General features: G+C 37.6%; 1 protein-coding gene across 1 annotated transcript; it reads right to left on the bottom strand.

Annotated features, from left to right (window-relative positions):
* Positions 1–5,902: 5,902 nt before the first annotated feature.
* On the bottom strand, positions 5,903–8,357 carry LOC149946854 (uncharacterized). Its single transcript, XM_090170835.1, has 2 exons — positions 8,339–8,357; positions 5,903–6,489 (listed from the first exon to the last, which is right to left on the bottom strand). Exons 1-2 carry the CDS (start codon positions 8,355–8,357, stop codon positions 5,903–5,905), a joined length of 606 nt encoding a protein of 201 aa, XP_090026961.1.
* Positions 8,358–18,774: the final 10,417 nt, after the last annotated feature.

The raw sequence follows: 18,774 nt of genomic DNA, 5'->3' as shown, positions 1-18,774 counted from the left end.
CACGGGAGTCGGTTACGGGTCCGTTTTGGGTCGAAACATTTGTCCTTTTAGGGTGTTTACCCCTGTAGCACACGGGAGTCGGTTACGGGTCCGTTTTGGGTCGAAACATTTGTCCTTTTAGGGTGTTTACCCCTGTAGCACACGGGAGTTGGTTACAAGATCGTTTTGGGTCGAAACATTTGTCCTTTTAGGGTGTTTACCCCTGTAGCACACGGGAGTCGGTTACGGGTCCGTTTTGGGTCGAAACATTTGTCCTTTTAGGGTGTTTACCCCTATAGCACACGGGAGTCGGTTACGGGTCCGTTTTGGGTCGAAACATTTGTCCTTTTAGGGTGTTTACCCCTGTAGCACACGGGAGTCGGTTACGGGTCCGTTTTGGGTCGAAACATTTGTCCTTTTAGGGTGTTTACCCCTATAGCACACGGGAGTCGGTTACGGGTCCGTTTTGGGTCGAAACATTTGTCCTTTTAGGGTGTTTACCCCTGTAGCACACGGGAGTCGGTTACGGGTCCGTTTTGGGTCGAAACATTTGTCCTTTTAGGGTGTTTACCCCTGTAGCACACGGGAGTTGGTTACAAGATCGTTTTGGGTCGAAACATTTGTCCTTTTAGGGTGTTTACCCCTGTAGCACACGGGAGTCGGTTACGGGTCCGTTTTGGGTCGAAACATTTGTCGTTTTAGGTCCATGACCAAAAACCTACCAAAAAAGTTTAATCTTAAAAAAATATATGTACGTTTTTCAGACTTTTCTTAGTCAGTGTGCCGACCGAAATTTATAGTGCAATTTCCGACTTAAAAAAGACTTACACTGTTTTTTGATAATTGAGATTTTGGGCATCTTATGGGTTTCATGAACCCAAAATATTACAAATAATACTGTGCTAACTTTTTGAATACGTATATAGATAAACGATTAAATCGATAAAATTTACTGTGCTAGTTTGTCCTATTTTGTTTACCCCTGTAGTACAAAGAGTCGATTTAGGGTCGAACTTTAGTCGAAAAGTCGCTTTTGGGTCCTGTTCCAAATACCGACTCTAAAAGTCCTAAACGTTTTGGAGATAATTCAACGTAAGTACGTTTTTGGTCGCTTTTCAAGTCGGTATGGCGACCTATCATTTTGTACCACTTACCGACTCTAAAACTCTTAACATTGGGGCTATTTACAGTCCGAACGCCAACCTTAAATTGTAATAGCTGTCGTGACTTGAAAATTACATGACACATTTGTAGGCTGACCAACGACCGACTTATCTCCGACATTTTATTGGCCAATTAATCGCCCAAAACTGTGAAACATTGCGATTTAATAAAACACATTGAAATATTTTTTAAATAACTTTTTTTCTGTACTCAATTGTTTCGGAAAATATCATATATTCAATCTGTAACTGTTTGCTTTTTTAATATCTCTCAACTCGAGTAGGTTACATTCGTATCATTAAACATGTTAGGATCATATATTATTAATGAAGATTTAATTGTTACTTTTTCTAAACCCCTAGCAAATTTAGAACTCCATACCGTAGAATCGAGCTTTCCAATTGACGGAAAGAAATACATAGTTTCACTCCCGTTCGAGGGACTACACTAACTAAATATATAGCTAATTTATTAAGTTATATTTACGACTTTACGTGGTCATTTTTCAGTCAGATAAAATATCAAAAAGGAAGTCGTCGAGACGCCGTTAAGCAGTCGGTCAAGTGCCTTTTGGTAGTCGACTAAGGGTCAAACATTCCAGGTCGATTGACCAGTTTACCCCTAGGACATTTCGACCATAAATAGTGCAGTGGGCCAACGTTCACACGACTCCACGAATTACGTCTGCCGTCGACGTTGGCCTGACTCCGATTTTCTATCGGGGAAGTCGGCCCACCGATGTTTCGGAGTACATACGACGAACATTTAGCGTCGGCAGAAGTCTTAATATACGACGTCGGGCCGACTTTATATCAAGTAGGACATTTTGACCATAAATAGTGCAGTGGGCCAACGTTCACCCGACTCCACGAATTACGTCGACTGCTAACGTCGGCCCGACTCCGATTTGCTACAGGGGTATTTACTCTGTTTTGGGTTCTTTTGTCCTTGGTTTTGCTTCCTTTATTACACCGTTTGTGATATAAAACTACTCCCTTCAGGGTTCTTAGCTACTCCCTTCAGGGTTCTTAGCTACTCCCTTTAGGATACAAGACTGCTCCTTTTAGGGTACTAAACGACTCCTTTCTGGGTGTTACACTACTCTCTTAAGGGTTCTACACTACTCTCTTAAGGGTTCTACACTACTCTCTTAAGGGTTCTACACTACTCTCTTAAGGGTTCTACACTACTCCCTTAAGGAATCTACATTAATCCCTTTTAAATGTTAAACTACTACCTTTAGGGTTCTTAGCTACTCCCTTTAGGATACAAGACTGCTCCTTTTAGGGTACTAAACGACTCCTTTCTGGGTGTTACACTACTCTCTTAAGGGTTCTACACTACTCTCTTAAGGGTTCTACACTACTCTCTTAAGGGTTCTACACTACTCTCTTAAGGGTTCTACACTACTCCCTTAAGGAATCTACATTAATCCCTTTTAAATGTTAAACTACTACCTTTAGGGTTCTTAGCTACTCCCTTTAGGATACAAGACTGCTCCTTTTAGGGTACTAAACGACTCCTTTCTGGGTGTTACACTACTCTCTTAAGGGTTCTACACTACTCTCTTAAGGGTTCTACACTACTCTCTTAAGGGTTCTACACTACTCCCTTAAGGAATCTACATTAATCCCTTTTAAATGTTAAACTACTACCTTTAGGGTTCTTAGCTACTCCCTTTAGGATACAAGACTGCTTCTTTTAGGGTACTAAACGACTCCTTTCTGGGTGTTACACTACTCTCTTAAGGGTTCTACACTACTCTCTTAAGGGTTCTACACTACTCTCTTAAGGGTTCTACACTACTCCCTTAAGGAATCTACATTAATCCCTTTTAAATGTTAAACTACTACCTTAAGGGTTCTTAGCTACTCCCTTTAGGATACAAGACTGCTCCTTTTAGGGTACTAAACGACTCCTTTCTGGGTGTTACACTACTCTCTTAAGGGTTCTACACTACTCTCTTAAGGGTTCTACACTACTCTCTTAAGGGTTCTACACTACTCCCTTAAGGAATCTACATTAATCCCTTTTAAATGTTAAACTACTACCTTTAGGGTTCTTAGCTACTCCCTTTAGGATACAAGACTGCTCCTTTTAGGGTACTAAACGACTCCTTTCTGGGTGTTACACTACTCTCTTAAGGGTTCTACACTACTCTCTTAAGGGTTCTACACTACTCTCTTAAGGGTTCTACACTACTCTCTTAAGGGTTCTACACTACTCCCTTAAGGAATCTACATTAATCCCTTTTAAATGTTAAACTACTACCTTTAGGGTTCTTAGCTACTCCCTTTAGGATACTAAACGACTCCTTTCTGGGTGTTACACTACTCTCTTAAGGGTTCTACACTACTCTCTTAAGGGTTCTACACTACTCCCTTAAGGAATCTACATTAATCCCTTTTAAATGTTAAACTACTACCTTTAGGGTTCTTAGCTACTCCCTTTAGGATACAAGACTGCTCCTTTTAGGGTACTAAACGACTCCTTTCTGGGTGTTACACTACTCTCTTAAGGGTTATACACTACTCTCTTAAGGGTTCTACACTACTCTCTTAAGGGTTCTACACTACTCCCTTAAGGAATCTACATTAATCCCTTTTAAATGTTAAACTACTACCTTTAGGGTTCTTAGCTACTCCCTTTAGGATACAAGACTGCTCCTTTTAGGGTACTAAACGACTCCTTTCTGGGTGTTACACTACTGCCTTAAGGGTTCTACACTACTCCCTTAAGGAATCTACAATAATCCCTTTTAAATGTTAAATTAGTACCTTTATGGTAGTAAACTACTGCTTTTATGGTTCTACAATACTCCCTTTAAAGTGTTTAAGTACTGACATTAGGATACTAAACTACCGCCTTAATCTACACCCTATCGGATGTTAAATCCCTCTATTTACGGGTTAATATAACACCGTTTATACACCTTAGGGAGCGTCCATTAATTACGTGAGGTGGTTTTGACGATTTTTCAACCCCCCCCCCCTCTTGGTGAGATGTCGTGAGATTTGGCTAAACCCCCTCCCTCCCCCCCTAATATCACGTGAGATTTTCAAAATGCGTATTTTTAGTGTAAATACGTTAGTATGTGTTTGATAGCGTTAAATTTATTTAAAAAAACAATTTGCTTTATTATTTATATTTAAGACTAGTTTAATAAGACTAGTATAGACAGAACATGTAAATACGCCACCGTCGTGTATTCCGTTTTATGAACAAATTCAAGGCAGTTGCAAAATAAAGTGAAGTAAAGTAGAACTTAAATTGCAAATAACAAGGTGCACAATGCACATGCGTTCCAAGGTATTTTAACCGAATAAGATTGTTTGAACGTGTTTTTTCGGTAAAGAGAATAACTATAAAGGTTTTATTATTATATTTTCCCATCATAGCCTACGTAGAACCTTAGAATTAGTTGGAATTAAAATGGGTTTTATATAATGGTATATTAGTATTACCTAAACAAACTATTATATTTTGTGTGGTAGTGTACCCTACTACATCAGAAAAATATGGGGTGTTTGAGGAAAGCAATAGTTTTAGTTTCACTTTCAATTTTAAGATTTTTGATCTTAATTCAGGATTATTAAGCTTAATTCTAAACTATATGCACTATCACTGTTATGTTTAATTAATGAAGTAATAAAAATACAGAAAAGAAAAGAACTAACAATTTTAATTTCGACTGAGTCAAATGAGTGATTTCTAACGGTATAATCAGGTTTCGTTAATCTAGAAGACTGAATATGATCGTCGATCGGCTAAAACCTCGACGCGGTTTGATGGAATTTATAACTTACGGTTATTACTACGTTGGTAGCCGCAGGACTTAGAAAGGAAAAATTCGTAATTGGAATCTTGGACAATACTACATTAGACGCATTTATATTTATTATGTATGGTCTTCTTTAATTTTCTCTGTAATTGACTTTATTTATACGGTGTTTTTTTCGTGGAACACCGATCGGATAGTCGACAAAGTGAAGGTTTATGGGAACCCTATCTACGGTGGGTCCCAATGCACTGCATCGGCGTAGTTACGCCACTGCGCAAAGGTGTTATTGTGTAGCATTTTGCCATATTTTAGTTGAGAAACATGTTTTACTTATAAATTTAGCCCAGTTGGCTCTCAATTTTACGCTGTTTCTTGCGAAAAAAAATTACGTGATATTTTCCGAAACCCCCCCTCTCCCCCACGTGAGATTGGGTGAGATTCAGCACGACCCCCTCCCCCCCTAAACGCCTCACGTAATTAATGGACGCCCCCTTATCAAGTTTTAAATTTGCGACAAGAAAAAACCTTCAACGGTGGATATATTAGCCCTAATTAGTGTTTTTTATATATTTTAAACCCTTAATATACCATTAAAAAACCATTTTTTAAAGTGTATAGATTATAATTTAAAATAGGCCTGACTAATAAACATTAGGGGTGGCCCTTATTTCATTTACCTCTAGAATTTGCCAATTTATTTCCAATTTTCTTATTCGAACCAATTTAGAGGGTAACACTTCATCATATAAGAAATAAAAATATAAGGACCACAAACCTTGAGGTCTTATTTAATTTGGAATATTGATTCAACCCGGAAATATTCTAACAAACCAATCGGTTTAAAAAACATTTTGTACTACTGCCGTTTCAAGAAGGTTATAAACAAATTATTCAAACGATCAAAAAAAGATAAATAGAGCTGGTAAATGTAATATTTGGTTCCAAGGCAAAACACTGTTTAAAGTTGAAAGTGTGAGGTTACCTTAAGAAACACCTTAGTAACCTTCTTATACTAGAGTCCTCGGGCTTCGTTAATAAATATTTCTGAAGGCTCAAAAAGAATCCACCGAAGAAAACGAAAACAGCCCCACTGAGAGAATAGCCATCAATCGGGTGTTTGAACATCAGCGAATGGAAAACAAACGCCGTCAAAATCTGCGCAACACTGCTCACGATCACAACCACACCCGCGTTCTCGTATCTCATCGCTCTTATTGCCAACATAGTCGCTGGTAAATTTGTTGCGACGCGCGCGAAGAGAAGCCACGAATCTTGCAACGAAGGTCGCGAGAAGAATCCTAAAGAGAGAGCAAACACCGAAACTATAATCGCGCAAACTACGGATGTGAGTAATTTGGAAACAGTTTCGTGGTATACTTTCATAACTGTGGCGTTCATCATTTGTAAAGCGCATCCGCAAACGACTGCTACCCCACCGCACAATAACCCGTAAATGTAGCTCCAATCGTGAAAGCCTTCGGTGAACAAAGTAGGCAGTTTTACGGTAAGTAGAATACCCGTCGTCGTGAACACCAGAGATAGAGCCAAGGTCAATCCGCAAGTTTCTGTTGGAAATAATATATATTAACATATTCCTCAGTTTTTAATAATATTATACGGTAGTCCGAGATTAGTACATGGTCAATAATTAGCTTTCAGGGCAGTCTTGGATATAAGGAATTTTTTTAAACTAGTCCTTAGGATTAGTGACCCCTATTGTCTACAAAAATAAACTGGTCCTTAGGACCAGTGACCCTTACCATGTTTTTTTTTCTATTGGTCCCATTGTAAATTATTTTTATGGAATGTGAAATGTGGATAGGTCTAGACTCTAGAAACCATATAAATGTTTATAATTCAAGAAAGCGCGAATCGTGAATCGCGCCGCGTGGTGTTTTACTTCATTATTCATTGTAACTTAATACCACTACTAAAGGTTGCTGGTAACTTCGTAAGCCCTTCATCTCTAGTGTGACGTTTATTTTGTTAGAAAGAAAAAAGTCGGAGTAGAAATCGGAAGAAAGCTTGAATTTTTAAACTGGTCCCGCCTCAATGCCCATAAAAAAAGTTAATTATTAAACTGGTCCTACGGACCAGTGACCCCAGTATTTTAATTAAAAACATGGTCCAAGCAATTAATAAACTGGTTTTGGACCAGTGGGCGTGTGTTATTTCCAAGACTGTTTCAGGGTGTTTCATAAGCTTATGCAAAAATTTTAAGGAGTTGTAGGGCGTGAGTTGAGAAGTATGCCTGTTTTTTCCCATTTCCCTACCATGAGTTAAAAGAGCGCTTGAGAGCTTCAAAGTAGGCGGCAACAAGCGCAAATCCAAGCAGCAGGGACTTTAAATACTGTTTTAGTTTACTTTTACCTCGATTTGTTTAATCTTAATTTAAAAAATTTCCATTTAATTTTTATAGTGAAAAGTACTTTGTCATTTCGGCCATCAACTATAGCATATAATGATGTTCCCACAAAATGCTTACAAATTTCAACATATGGCAAACATTCAAAATGAAGCTAACATATATATAAATATACAATTTCTTTTCTCAAGTTGTTAATTAGACCATGGGCTTTGGGTCTAAATCCATAATTACTTCTGGTAATTGGCACCGTAACCTGTATTTCCGATCTCCCAAAAATATTAATAAAATATTTTGAAATTACAACTGTCCAAAAGGGCCAGAATGTTTGAGGCACTAAATAATAATTAAAGAATTTATCACAGAACTCTACTAAGATTACCTTTAGTTTCTTTACATTTTACAAATTCTTAAAATTCTTCCTCTATTTGAGTACTGCTCTCTTATCTGGACCCCGCGCTTAGAATATGATAAACTTTTACTTCTAAAAGAATAAAATCGGTTTATAAAACTTACTACGAAACATAATAAACTTCCTGCCCAAGCCCGCCCAACATTTCTTCATATTCCGTTAACTAGGACCCGTACTTCTCAATTTTAGGTTTTGTATTTTTTTCTATTTTAATTGTATTTGGTGATTCTTTTGCCCCGTGTTTTACTTTTTTTTAAATCTGTTTTTAATTTTTTTTTGCAATTTTCATGTATTAATATTATTTATCTTTCAGTTTGATCTCATTTATGAATGTATTACTATGTTGTATCTTTTTTGGTTTGTCTGTGCTCAAACCGGAACGTCTTAACAGACGAATAACTACTCATTAAATAAAATAAAATTGGCAGTGCATTTTACATGAGAGTACTCCTATTTTCGCGTTTTCAGGATAAGTCGGTCTTTTAACTAGGAATTTAAATATTAAATCATTGCTTCGCCCCTGGTAGCTTTTTCTCCTCAAAATTTCACACATGTATTCTCTGTTTTTATTCGTCTAACGACGATCAAGTTGCGTTAGACGTTCTAAATCTTTTAAAAATTCTGATTGAAAATTTACCTGCTTGTGAATCCGTCATTTTAAATGGCGATTTTAATTGCACCCTCCACGAATCCCTAGACCGTCGTGACTGTATCGATCGTCCTACGAACGTCTAGCAAGCCCTCCGTTCCCTCGTAAACGGCCAGGATTTGCAAGATGATTTTAGAATTTTCCAACCTTATACGCGTTCTTATACTTGGTCTTTCGTTCCTCAGCGTGGTCGTGTCTTTCGGGCACGCTTAGACCGTTTTAACGTCGACAGCGCCATCCCCGTCAGAGCGTGTGTTCACGAAGTGTGCCCCTTCTCTGACCACTGACCAGTTATTTTACGTATCGCCAATCCACTTTCGAAAGTTCGGTCTAAACCGGCCAATTGGAAGTTGTACATTAAGGCGCTTGAAGATTCTGATTTTGTAAGTGATGTTAAAAATGTCATTAGTAAATCCGTGAATGATCAGTGCTCGAACTTCACTGGCCGTTCTTGGTCACAGTGGTAGTTCGACGATTTCAAATCAAATGTCCGAGCAGTTTGTCGGGAATTCTGTAACCACTTATCCAACTTGAAGCGCTCTCGTTTATGTGAATTGCAGCGTGAAGTACACAATTTTGATGACCCCGAAAGTGCCCAAGCGAGGGAACTTCGTTCCCAATTGAATGATCTTTTGAACAATCGCGCGAACGACGCTCTTTTGAAGAGTCGAATGGCCCACGTTGCGATGGACTTCTCGCGTTTCTGCCGTTAAACCTATGGAGAATGTTTTTGACTTAATTCGATAATTGGTCTCCAATCCTCGAGATGTACGTGAAACGGTTATTAATTTTTATTCTGATCTTTACTCTAATTCCAATTCTAACACAGTCCTACCTTCGGCTTTACCGCCTTTTCTTCAAAATTTGCCTCAACTTTCTCCATCATCGGCCGATTCACTTATAAAGTCTTTCTCTTTGGACGGGCTCCCTACGGAATTTTACGTTACCTTTTGGGACGTGCTAGGCCATGCCCTGTTTCAAGTATATCGTGAACTGCTGAAAGATCTTCATACTCAAAGGCTTTCTCGAAGTTGGTGATGTGTCTTTTGCCTAAGAAGGGACACCCTCGCGATCTTCGCAATTGACGTCCTCTTTCTTTGACAAATGCATGTCGATTACAAATTTCTTGCCAAAGTACTTGCCCTTCGACCTAATTCTGTTCTTTGTGATATAATTTCGCCTTCGCAATCCTATTCAGTCCCATTTTGCACAATTTTTGACAATTTAAATGTTCTTCGAGATCTTATTGATCTCGCTGACGTTAATGATGAGCCCCTCGCTTTCGTAAACATTGACTCCGAGAAAGCCTTCGACTCCATTCATCATGATTATCTCTTCAATGTTCTTCGCACTTTTGGTTTCCCTCCTGAATTCTCCAGCTCTATTGCCACACTTTATTCCAACTCGTCTTTTCACTTTAAAATTAATAACTCGCTGACCCCATCCGTTAATTTCAACCGTGGAATTCGCCAAGATTGTCCTCTGTCTGGCGCTTTATTTTCATTGCGATCGAGCCAATCCTTCGTCTTCTGGACTCTGAGCTCTCTCGTCCCAATGAATTAACTCCTCACCGCCGATTGACTAGTGGTACGTACGCTGATGATCTTACCTTTTTTATTCGAGAAGAAACTGAATTCCAGGTTTTGATAACTTGCCTGGATACTTTCTGCGTCCATTCTGGAGCAAATGTTAATAACTTGAAGACTGTCGGTCTCTGGTGTGGTAGTTGGCGTGGTCGTATGGATTCTCCGCTGGGTTTTGTTTGGTCTTCTGAAGGCTGCAAATTCTTCGGCGTCCATCTCGGTCACAGCCCGTCGGTTATTTCCCGAAATTGGACGGAACTAGAAGAGGCCTTTCATCGTGTCCTCGCTCGATGGAGGCCCATTAAGCCCCATTGTTCCCTTTACGGCCGTGTTAATATCACCAATCAGTTGGCGGCCAGTGTCTTGTGGCATAAACTCAAAGTATTGAATCCTCCGGGCGATTTTATCAACAGTTCTCAATCTGCTCTTGAGGCTTTTATTTGGGATAAGGTTCGTTGCGTGAGAAGAGAACATTGTCTTCTTCCCAAACCAGTTGGAGGTTTAGGACTCGTTTCGATCACGGAAAAAAATCGTAGTTTTCGCGTCGCCAGTGTTGCTACTCTTTTGCAAACTGCTCCTACTCAACCTAACCATATTACCGCTTCCATTTTCATCCACGTTTTTACCTATTCGCTTTCTCATCACTGCCTTACTAACAAAACTCGGCCTGGTCATTCTCCATTTTATAATTCGCTTTCTGAAAACCTAGCTGCTCTAAAGTTTAACCATTCTCTTGATAACATTGACGTGGAGGCCCTGGCCAACATTCCGTTGTTTGATAACCCAGGTATCACGGACTCGGACAAAACTCCGTTCTTAGGAACTCTTTTTAATCGTTTCACAGCGAGATGGTCATGCCAATTTCGCAAATCAACCGCCAAAAATAATTTCGAAGCTTCTATTCAATCTCTCTCTCTCTCTCTCTCGGGAGGCAAGTAAGAGGGGTAAAATAATGTCGCGAAAAAGAGTGTATACTAGGCTCGTCAAGACTAAAAACGTTACCCACAGTGAGGGGTTTATCAATAGCTAGCTGAGAAAGAAATGCAATCAACTCGCCGATCAACTCGGGCCCAGACGAAGTACGGTTTATCCGTCTTGTACGGACACGAAAATATCTGTTTATTTCAATGATAATACATTTATTAAAGGTTTATTGTAAATGGGGAATACCCCTAAAGAAAATGGTATATCAATTTGAATTCTAAAACTATATTCAAAATTAGGCCAATCCAAATTAGATTTTGATCGAAATTTTGGTCCAAAATGTATCACATTCGATCCAAATACCATGTTTGAAATCCACTTTATTCTGATATGATCAAAATTGTATTGAAATTGAATGTGTCTTGATACTATCTGGGCATTTCATCCAGTCATTTTCGTTAAGGATAAGTATGTGCGTAAATAAAAAAAGGGCCAACCATGGAGCAAAGATACGATAAAAAACCAATACGTACCTTTTAGAAAACAACAAGCCAGAAGCGGGAAAATAACTGGAGTGAGGAACGCGATCACGACAGCGTCGGAAAGGGGCAGTCTCTGCATGCTCTCCACTTTGGCCCAGGTGCCGACCGCCAACACAACTCCGTATAATAAAATGTACGAGTTATTTTTAGCCCCGTGCAATATTACTTTCTTTTTAAATATTATATACGGTAAAACTGTTATCACGTGTCCGTAATTACAGCACGCAACCACGTGAGCTGTTGAAATAAGAAATTTCTTATTAAAGCCACGGTATGCTTTTTAAGTAAATATCTTACATTCTAATTTCTTTAGATAGTGTCACAAATTTTTAAAATTCTACACCTCCTTCAACCAGTGACGATATTACACCTAGCTCGCCTAAGGGCCCCTTAATGTTTAAGAGCCCCATGTCTTCAATGTCGTAACTTTTTGTGATCGATCTAGAGGGCGTACAAAATCTTATGGCGATATGGATCGTACGGGGAGATATTTTAGTCGGGGACGCGGTCGGGGACGGGGAGATAAAAATAAATAATAAATAATAAATAATAATTAAATAATAATAATTAAATTTTGAATTAATATGTAATAATGTAAAATTGTAAGTAATTAAATATGTACGTATTTTAATTAAAAAACGTTTATTGGAATGAAGAGAATCAGTTTTTTTTTATTAGTCTAAACGTTTAGAAAACGATAATATTTTTTTCGAAAAAATAAACCCAGACTTTTTTAAAAACCCCGACCCGATCGGGGACGGGGATGAAAACCCGGGGTACGCGACTATCGGGGTCGGGGTCCCCGTACGATCCCTGTATTGCGCCTGTAGGGCCTTAATTAAGTTATGTGGGCGCACCCTGCTCCGTTGATAATTTCTATTCCTATATGATTATTTTTTCTTTATTCCAAGAAATAATGTCAAATATTTACACAATGAAAGAAGTTACGTTATCTATAACCGTTATTTTAATTTGGAGAATATTCTTAAACTTATTATTATGATCGAGTCTCAAGGTTTCTAAAATGGCTTTAATAAATAAACGGTATATTGTCAAATACAAATTTTCGAGGTAACATACATTTGGTATGATTAAAAACACCTAATTGACTGTCACTGTATGCAATCACTCTCAAGTCGGACTGGCACGTCATTTACGTACGGCTCTCAATCAATGGACGATCAGGTTCAAATAATTAAAACAAAACGTACCTGGATGTATACGCATTTTTTTAGACAGCACAGACACTAGCGTTGCTAGGAATCCTGCTATAAAACTGAGAACAATCCCTTTGTATGTCGCAAGGAATGAGACGTTGCAGTTCAAAATTCTCACGTCCGTCTCTTCTGTCCCTGACATTGTCAGCGGGACGTTTTGAAACGTACGTTGGTTTGAATTCTCTATTTTACTCATTTTTCAAAAATTGACAATTCTTTAATTATATGAACTTTAACCATCGATGCAAATTAAACATTAGTAAACTATGTAGCTTCAACCATCAGAGTGATATTTATTTCCCATTGAGGGTGACTTACTTTGTTAGACATAACGTTCGTATACAGCGTACAGTGCTCAATCATACAGAGGTAAACCTACCGTTTTTGCCACCTGGAAGCCTTTGTAAAACACGTGGAAATACATCTATCTCTGAGTGGATTATACTGAACTCGTACTGAATATTAAACAAACAAAAGGAGAACGCAGCTAGCCTGTAAACACCTTAATGCAGTGTTGTGTACAAATTTCATTGGACGACCCTTTATGCTGAACGTTTTACGGAAAGGGGGAAGACAATTTCCGAATTTTCCCCTTTCGACGGCAGCAGGCGCTAAAGCGTCTAACCAATGAAAAATGTATACAAGAAAATGCACGACTTTTGACGGGTTGCGTTCTCCTTGTGTGGGGTGCTGTGCTTCTTGCTCCTAGCTGCTTCAAACTTTGCGAATTTATATTTTTCATTTAAAGTATATCTGCATCGTCTCCTATTTCCCGCGTAGCTTTCCCGCATAGCCTTCGCTTAGAGCATCTCTCTCTATTTAGCATGCGCGCGCTTAGAATGTATTGTGACGTCAACGTTGATAACCAAAGATTATCGGGCGCTGAATTCAGCCTTGGTTTTAGGTGCGTTTGCTTAGTGTGCATGTGATCAATATGGTATTATTATTATTATTATTATTATTTTAATTTTAATTTGGATATGTTGTTGTGCCGTTTCCTGCACGTCTTCTAGTGTTTTAATTTCTTTAGATTTCCCCTGAAAAACAAAAATCATTTGAGACAATGGTTAGCCAAGATCAAACTAAAAAACATTACACCGGAAATACACTCACGCATTTCCAATTTGCATTTCGAATCTGATAGTACTAATTGAGTGGAAATCTTGTATTTAATCGTAATCCAAAACCAAACGCTGTTCAAAAAACTTCTAATTTTAATTTTGCTAAATCGGAATATTCAAGACGAGGTGGTGTTGATAAATGGCGAAGATATAAGGTAGGTTCTATGTTTACTAATAATATTCGGAGATAAATCAGGTGTTTTTGATTTGTAATTAATTTTTTCATAGAGTGTAAAAGATCTGATTAATCACTCCAAATCTGGGCAAGAAGCTAGGGCTGAAGAAGGAATGCTGTCTAAGTACTTTAAAAGCTTCAAAATGGTTTTTTCTCAAATTATATATTTTTAAGATTGGCATTGGCTGCCTTGCATAATATTGTGAACTATAATAGGCCACCAAACTAACCACTGTAGAAATCCCACAATAATGAACACGCTTTCCTAAATTTAAACAAGACGTACGACGGTCAGAATACACACAATACTTCTAATGTGTTAAGTTTGTTTAAGCTATTCACAGTAACCTGCAACGCCGGTATCACAACCAAAATATATCCACGGTCACACATATATACAAATTTACACTTATTTGTTACTTCTAGTAATACTTTTAAAGCATCGAAGATTCCTTCGAACAGTGTCACTCTTATTTTTTACTTCTGATAACATTTATTTGTTACTACTAGTCAGCCGTTGAGTGTCACACTTATTACTTCTGGTTATTCGACAAAGACTAGTTCGATCAGTTTCATACATATTTGTTACTTCTGATCACACGTATTTGTTTTTCTGATCACACTTATTTGTTACTTCTGATCATACTTATATGTTACTTCTGATAACACTTATTTGTTACTTCTAATCACACTTATTTGTTACTTCTGATCATATTTATTTGTTACTTCGGATCACACTTATTTGTTACATCGGATCACACTTATTTGTTACTTCGGATCACACTTATTTGTTACTTCTGATCACACTTATTTGTTACTTCTGATCACACGTGTTTGTTACGTTGAGTGTCACACTTATTACTTCTGGTTATACGCCGAAGACTAGGTAGATCAGTGTCATACTTAATTGTTACTTCTGGTTATACGTTGAAAGCGCGGCCCACTCTGAACGGCCTTGAAAAACGCCAGAGGGAAACGGGCGCGTAGACCTCTATAAACACGCGGATTTACAATGTTGGAAATTGCGGGGGTCCGTATACGCTGCCCAAAAAACCTTACTTAGAATTAAATTTAAAGGCCTAGGTTTGCTTCTGCCTGTGCCCCTTAAATTAACTTGCCTGAAAAGCAAATACCCTGGTGGTAGGCCAACCGCTGAACATGTTGGCCCACCACCAGGGTATTTGCTTTTCAAGCAAGATATTTTAAAGGGAGACAGGCAGAAGCAAACCTAGGCCTTTAAAGAACGTTTTTGCAATTCTAGGTTATATGTAAACCACAGAGCTCTATTCAAAAATATAACTTTCATGAAAATCGGACTTAAATTAAGGAACTGTATGTAGATTTTTAGGCGAAAATATAAAAACACGAAAATTGGGGTCCCATGAATTACCCTGAAAACTATACTTAAATTTAATATTTACTGATATAACCGAAGTTGTAGGTCCGCTGAATCCTAACCTATCCAATAAATGTTTTTTTTTAACGTTATCGGACTTAATTTTAAAGAAAATATCTACCACATAAGCGAAATCACCGAAAATAGTAAATTCGGCAAATGCCCAACTTCTTGGGTTCCGATTTGAAAACTTTATGAAAGGCTATCAATGGTAATGTATATGTACAGTCCCGGACAAAATTTCCGGGCCGTTTAGTTTTTGTGGCCATTTTTGTGTAGTTTAAGCTAGAAATTTCAGTGATAGCTTTTTGGAAAGAACAACGTCGTGACCGTACAAATCTTTAAATATATTTGCGGTAAAACATATTGCACCAAAAAGAAACCAGAAGTGGTCACACCCCTCGAAGTCAGCTTCTCATAACTCCTCAGGATCGTATCCAGAAGGGTTGCATTATACGCGCCTTGTTGCCCTGAATACAAATATCTTTACAGATTTAAAATCGCTAAAGTATTTCAAAAGATATTAAGCAAACAATTCAGCATTTAAACTAAAATTTTAACCCTAATGTTATTTATGTAGCAAAAGTTAATACGGGTAAAACAATAATAAATAACCATAAGGCTTAAATTGTAGTTTAAAAGCTGAATTTTTTGTTTAATATCTTTTGAAATACCTCAGCGATTTTAAATCTGTAAAGATATTTGAATTCAGGGCAACAAGGCGCGTATAATGCAACCCTTCTGGATACGTTCCTGAGGAGTTATGAGAAGCTGACTTCGAGAGGTGTGTTCACTTCCGGTTTCATTTTGGCGCAATATGTTTTACCGCAAATATATTTAAAGATTTGTACGGTCACGACGTTGTTCTTTCCAAAAAGCTATCACTGACATTTCTAGCTTGAGCTGCACAAAAATGGCAACAAAAACTAAACGGCCCGGAACCTTTGTCCGGGACTGTACATTCGAACGAGATATCATTGACTCTTCTAGTTTTAACCGTTGAAGAGGTATGAGCGACACGGCGACATCGGCGGCATCGGCGGCAACGGCTTCACTGTACGTGAGACTAATACACACAAATACTTAGGATTGTGTGTAAAAAGGACTTGTGTAGTTACAAAAATTAAAGAAGATCCAACCTATGGTAAATAAAATTAATATGAATTATATCAGATAAAAGTCTTAAAAGAACTGTTATTTTCAGAAAATGTTTAATTAATTTAAAATTTATGGGAGCTTTTGGACTCAGCCAGCGTTAATTATGAACGACACGCTGACTGTGGAAGGCCTCCTGTCCGAAAGCTCCCGTAGTTTTTAAATACCTTGAATTAGCAGTTCTTTAAAAACTTAACTTATTAAATTTTATCATGGAACTGAATTTTAATATTTATAATGTTTTATATATTATTTTCATTTCAATTATAGGTATAAAATTAATAATTCAGGTTATTAAATTAGATTTCATTAAAAAACATTTTTCGTGATTTCAAGAGTGAATAATTTATTTAGAATGAAAATTATACTATAATAAATGTTTTTCATTAAATTATTAATGATGCTATTGATAAGCAAAATACCATTTGTCGTAGGCGTACATAAATCTTGTTTGAAGCAGGAAATTTTTGCCTCATTTTCATAACCGCTTACTCTCCCCCCTGGCTGCCAAAATTTCCATCTTATAAATTGTCGGTACGCTGTATATCTGTATCGCCTAATTAATAAGCAAATATTGAACACAACTTAAGAAATGGTACGGAATTTTACAAAAGCTCACTTACACTGCAATTGGGAGGTTTCTCAAATTGTTACTTAACCTTTGCATCTCCCCACTAACATAGGCTGCAGTATTAGGAACTCCCTCCTCTAAACAATTGAGTATAAATCCCCCTAGTTCAGTGATGCAGTTAAAACCCCCTTCCATGGCTCTAGTTTTCCCAGATTTCGCATCATGACGACAATGACATTTTTGCACTGCATCCATTATCACACAATTTTGGTAATCGCCCCTTTATAAATAAAATAAATAAAATTAGATTGCCCCAAAAATCCAAAACCCTAGGACTGAAATACATACCAATTCGAGTTTAGTAACCTGTCTTCAATTCCTACCGTACTATCGCAATCAGTTAATGATTATCATTTCCCCTATTTTCTTCTTCATCCGAAGAACTTTCTTCAGGTTTCCAATTGATAATACCACATTATTTGCCATAATTTTATCGCTATTAATTTATGAAATCATTTAAAATATAACGCAAAATTTAGGCTTATAATTATCTCGTAAACACACAAGCTATAGCTGCAGCCGGTGAAGTTTTCGATGACGTCACACCGCGCGTGCCTTCCCCATCAAGTTTCGCGCGATTTCTGACCGCTTTCGTCGGTTTCTCGAAAACTAATATTATTTCTTAAATATCTTTGAAAATAATTATTTTAATTTTTTGATTTCCTTATTAAATGGTGCCATTTCTATCATATAAGAGATTTTGAGTGCAGATACTTTAATTTCTCGTGAAATTCAGCTTTGGTCCTATGCTTGCGTGTGCTTCAAATAATACTTTATTCGCATTTACAAATCGGTTAAACAGTCGAAAGGTCCTAGGGGAGTTAGGGGTAGCCGACCTTTAAGGGTCAACTTTCTGCCGACTAAAAATGTACCTGTTTCCTAATCCAAAACGACGTAGGTCCATAGTCAGCCCAATTTAAAAATGGGACTCTTTACCGATAATAAAAGTGATGGTTAGCCGACTCCGAAACGTTGTCGGGCTGACTTCAGCATTAAATTGAACATTTCCGACTCAAAACTGACTATGATTATAAGTATGTATTACAAATGAAGAAGAAGAAGACCCAAAAGCGACTTTTCGACCAAAGCCCGACCGTAAATCGACTCTTTGCGCTATAAAGGGGTGGGAAATAGCCGTATTTGGACTAGAGATATTACTCACATAAATGGATGATACATTAATGTGAACACGAGAAGAAAACTTAATGAAATTAATACTCATTTGTACCAAAAGGTTTTTTTCGGTTTCAAGAAAAAATAAATTTTGATTTCCTATTCTTTTATTTAATACCAAGTGAACCGAAAATTAATGGCCCCGAAGTTTAACCAAAAAGTGTGAATCTCGTTCTTCCCAAAAAATTTCTGTCAAATCGTATAATATGAACGGAAACAGGAACCTTCAACTTTGAACGGGTGGGTGGAAAATAATAGTAGTTTCACGCTGTGTTGGTGTTTTCTCAATCACAGAGTTTTGAACCAATAAAACTCGTTCAAAAATTTAGATTAATAGTATAAAGACGATCCAATTCTTTCAGCAGGTTAGAGATTTAATTGGCGGGAAGAAGTATTCCAAGTTAGAGGAAAGGATAACCAACGGAAGTTATAGATTATGGTATCCGCCATTTTCCAAGATGAAGTCGGATTTTATTTTATTTACTTTGTTTGACGTACCAAACAAGG

This window comes from Leiobunum rupestre, chromosome 4, assembly GCF_980474605.1.
Source record: "Leiobunum rupestre chromosome 4, qqLeiRupe1.1.hap1, whole genome shotgun sequence".
NCBI lineage: Eukaryota > Metazoa > Arthropoda > Arachnida > Opiliones > Sclerosomatidae > Leiobunum > Leiobunum rupestre.
This window is presented reverse-complemented; position numbering and strand designations above follow the sequence as displayed.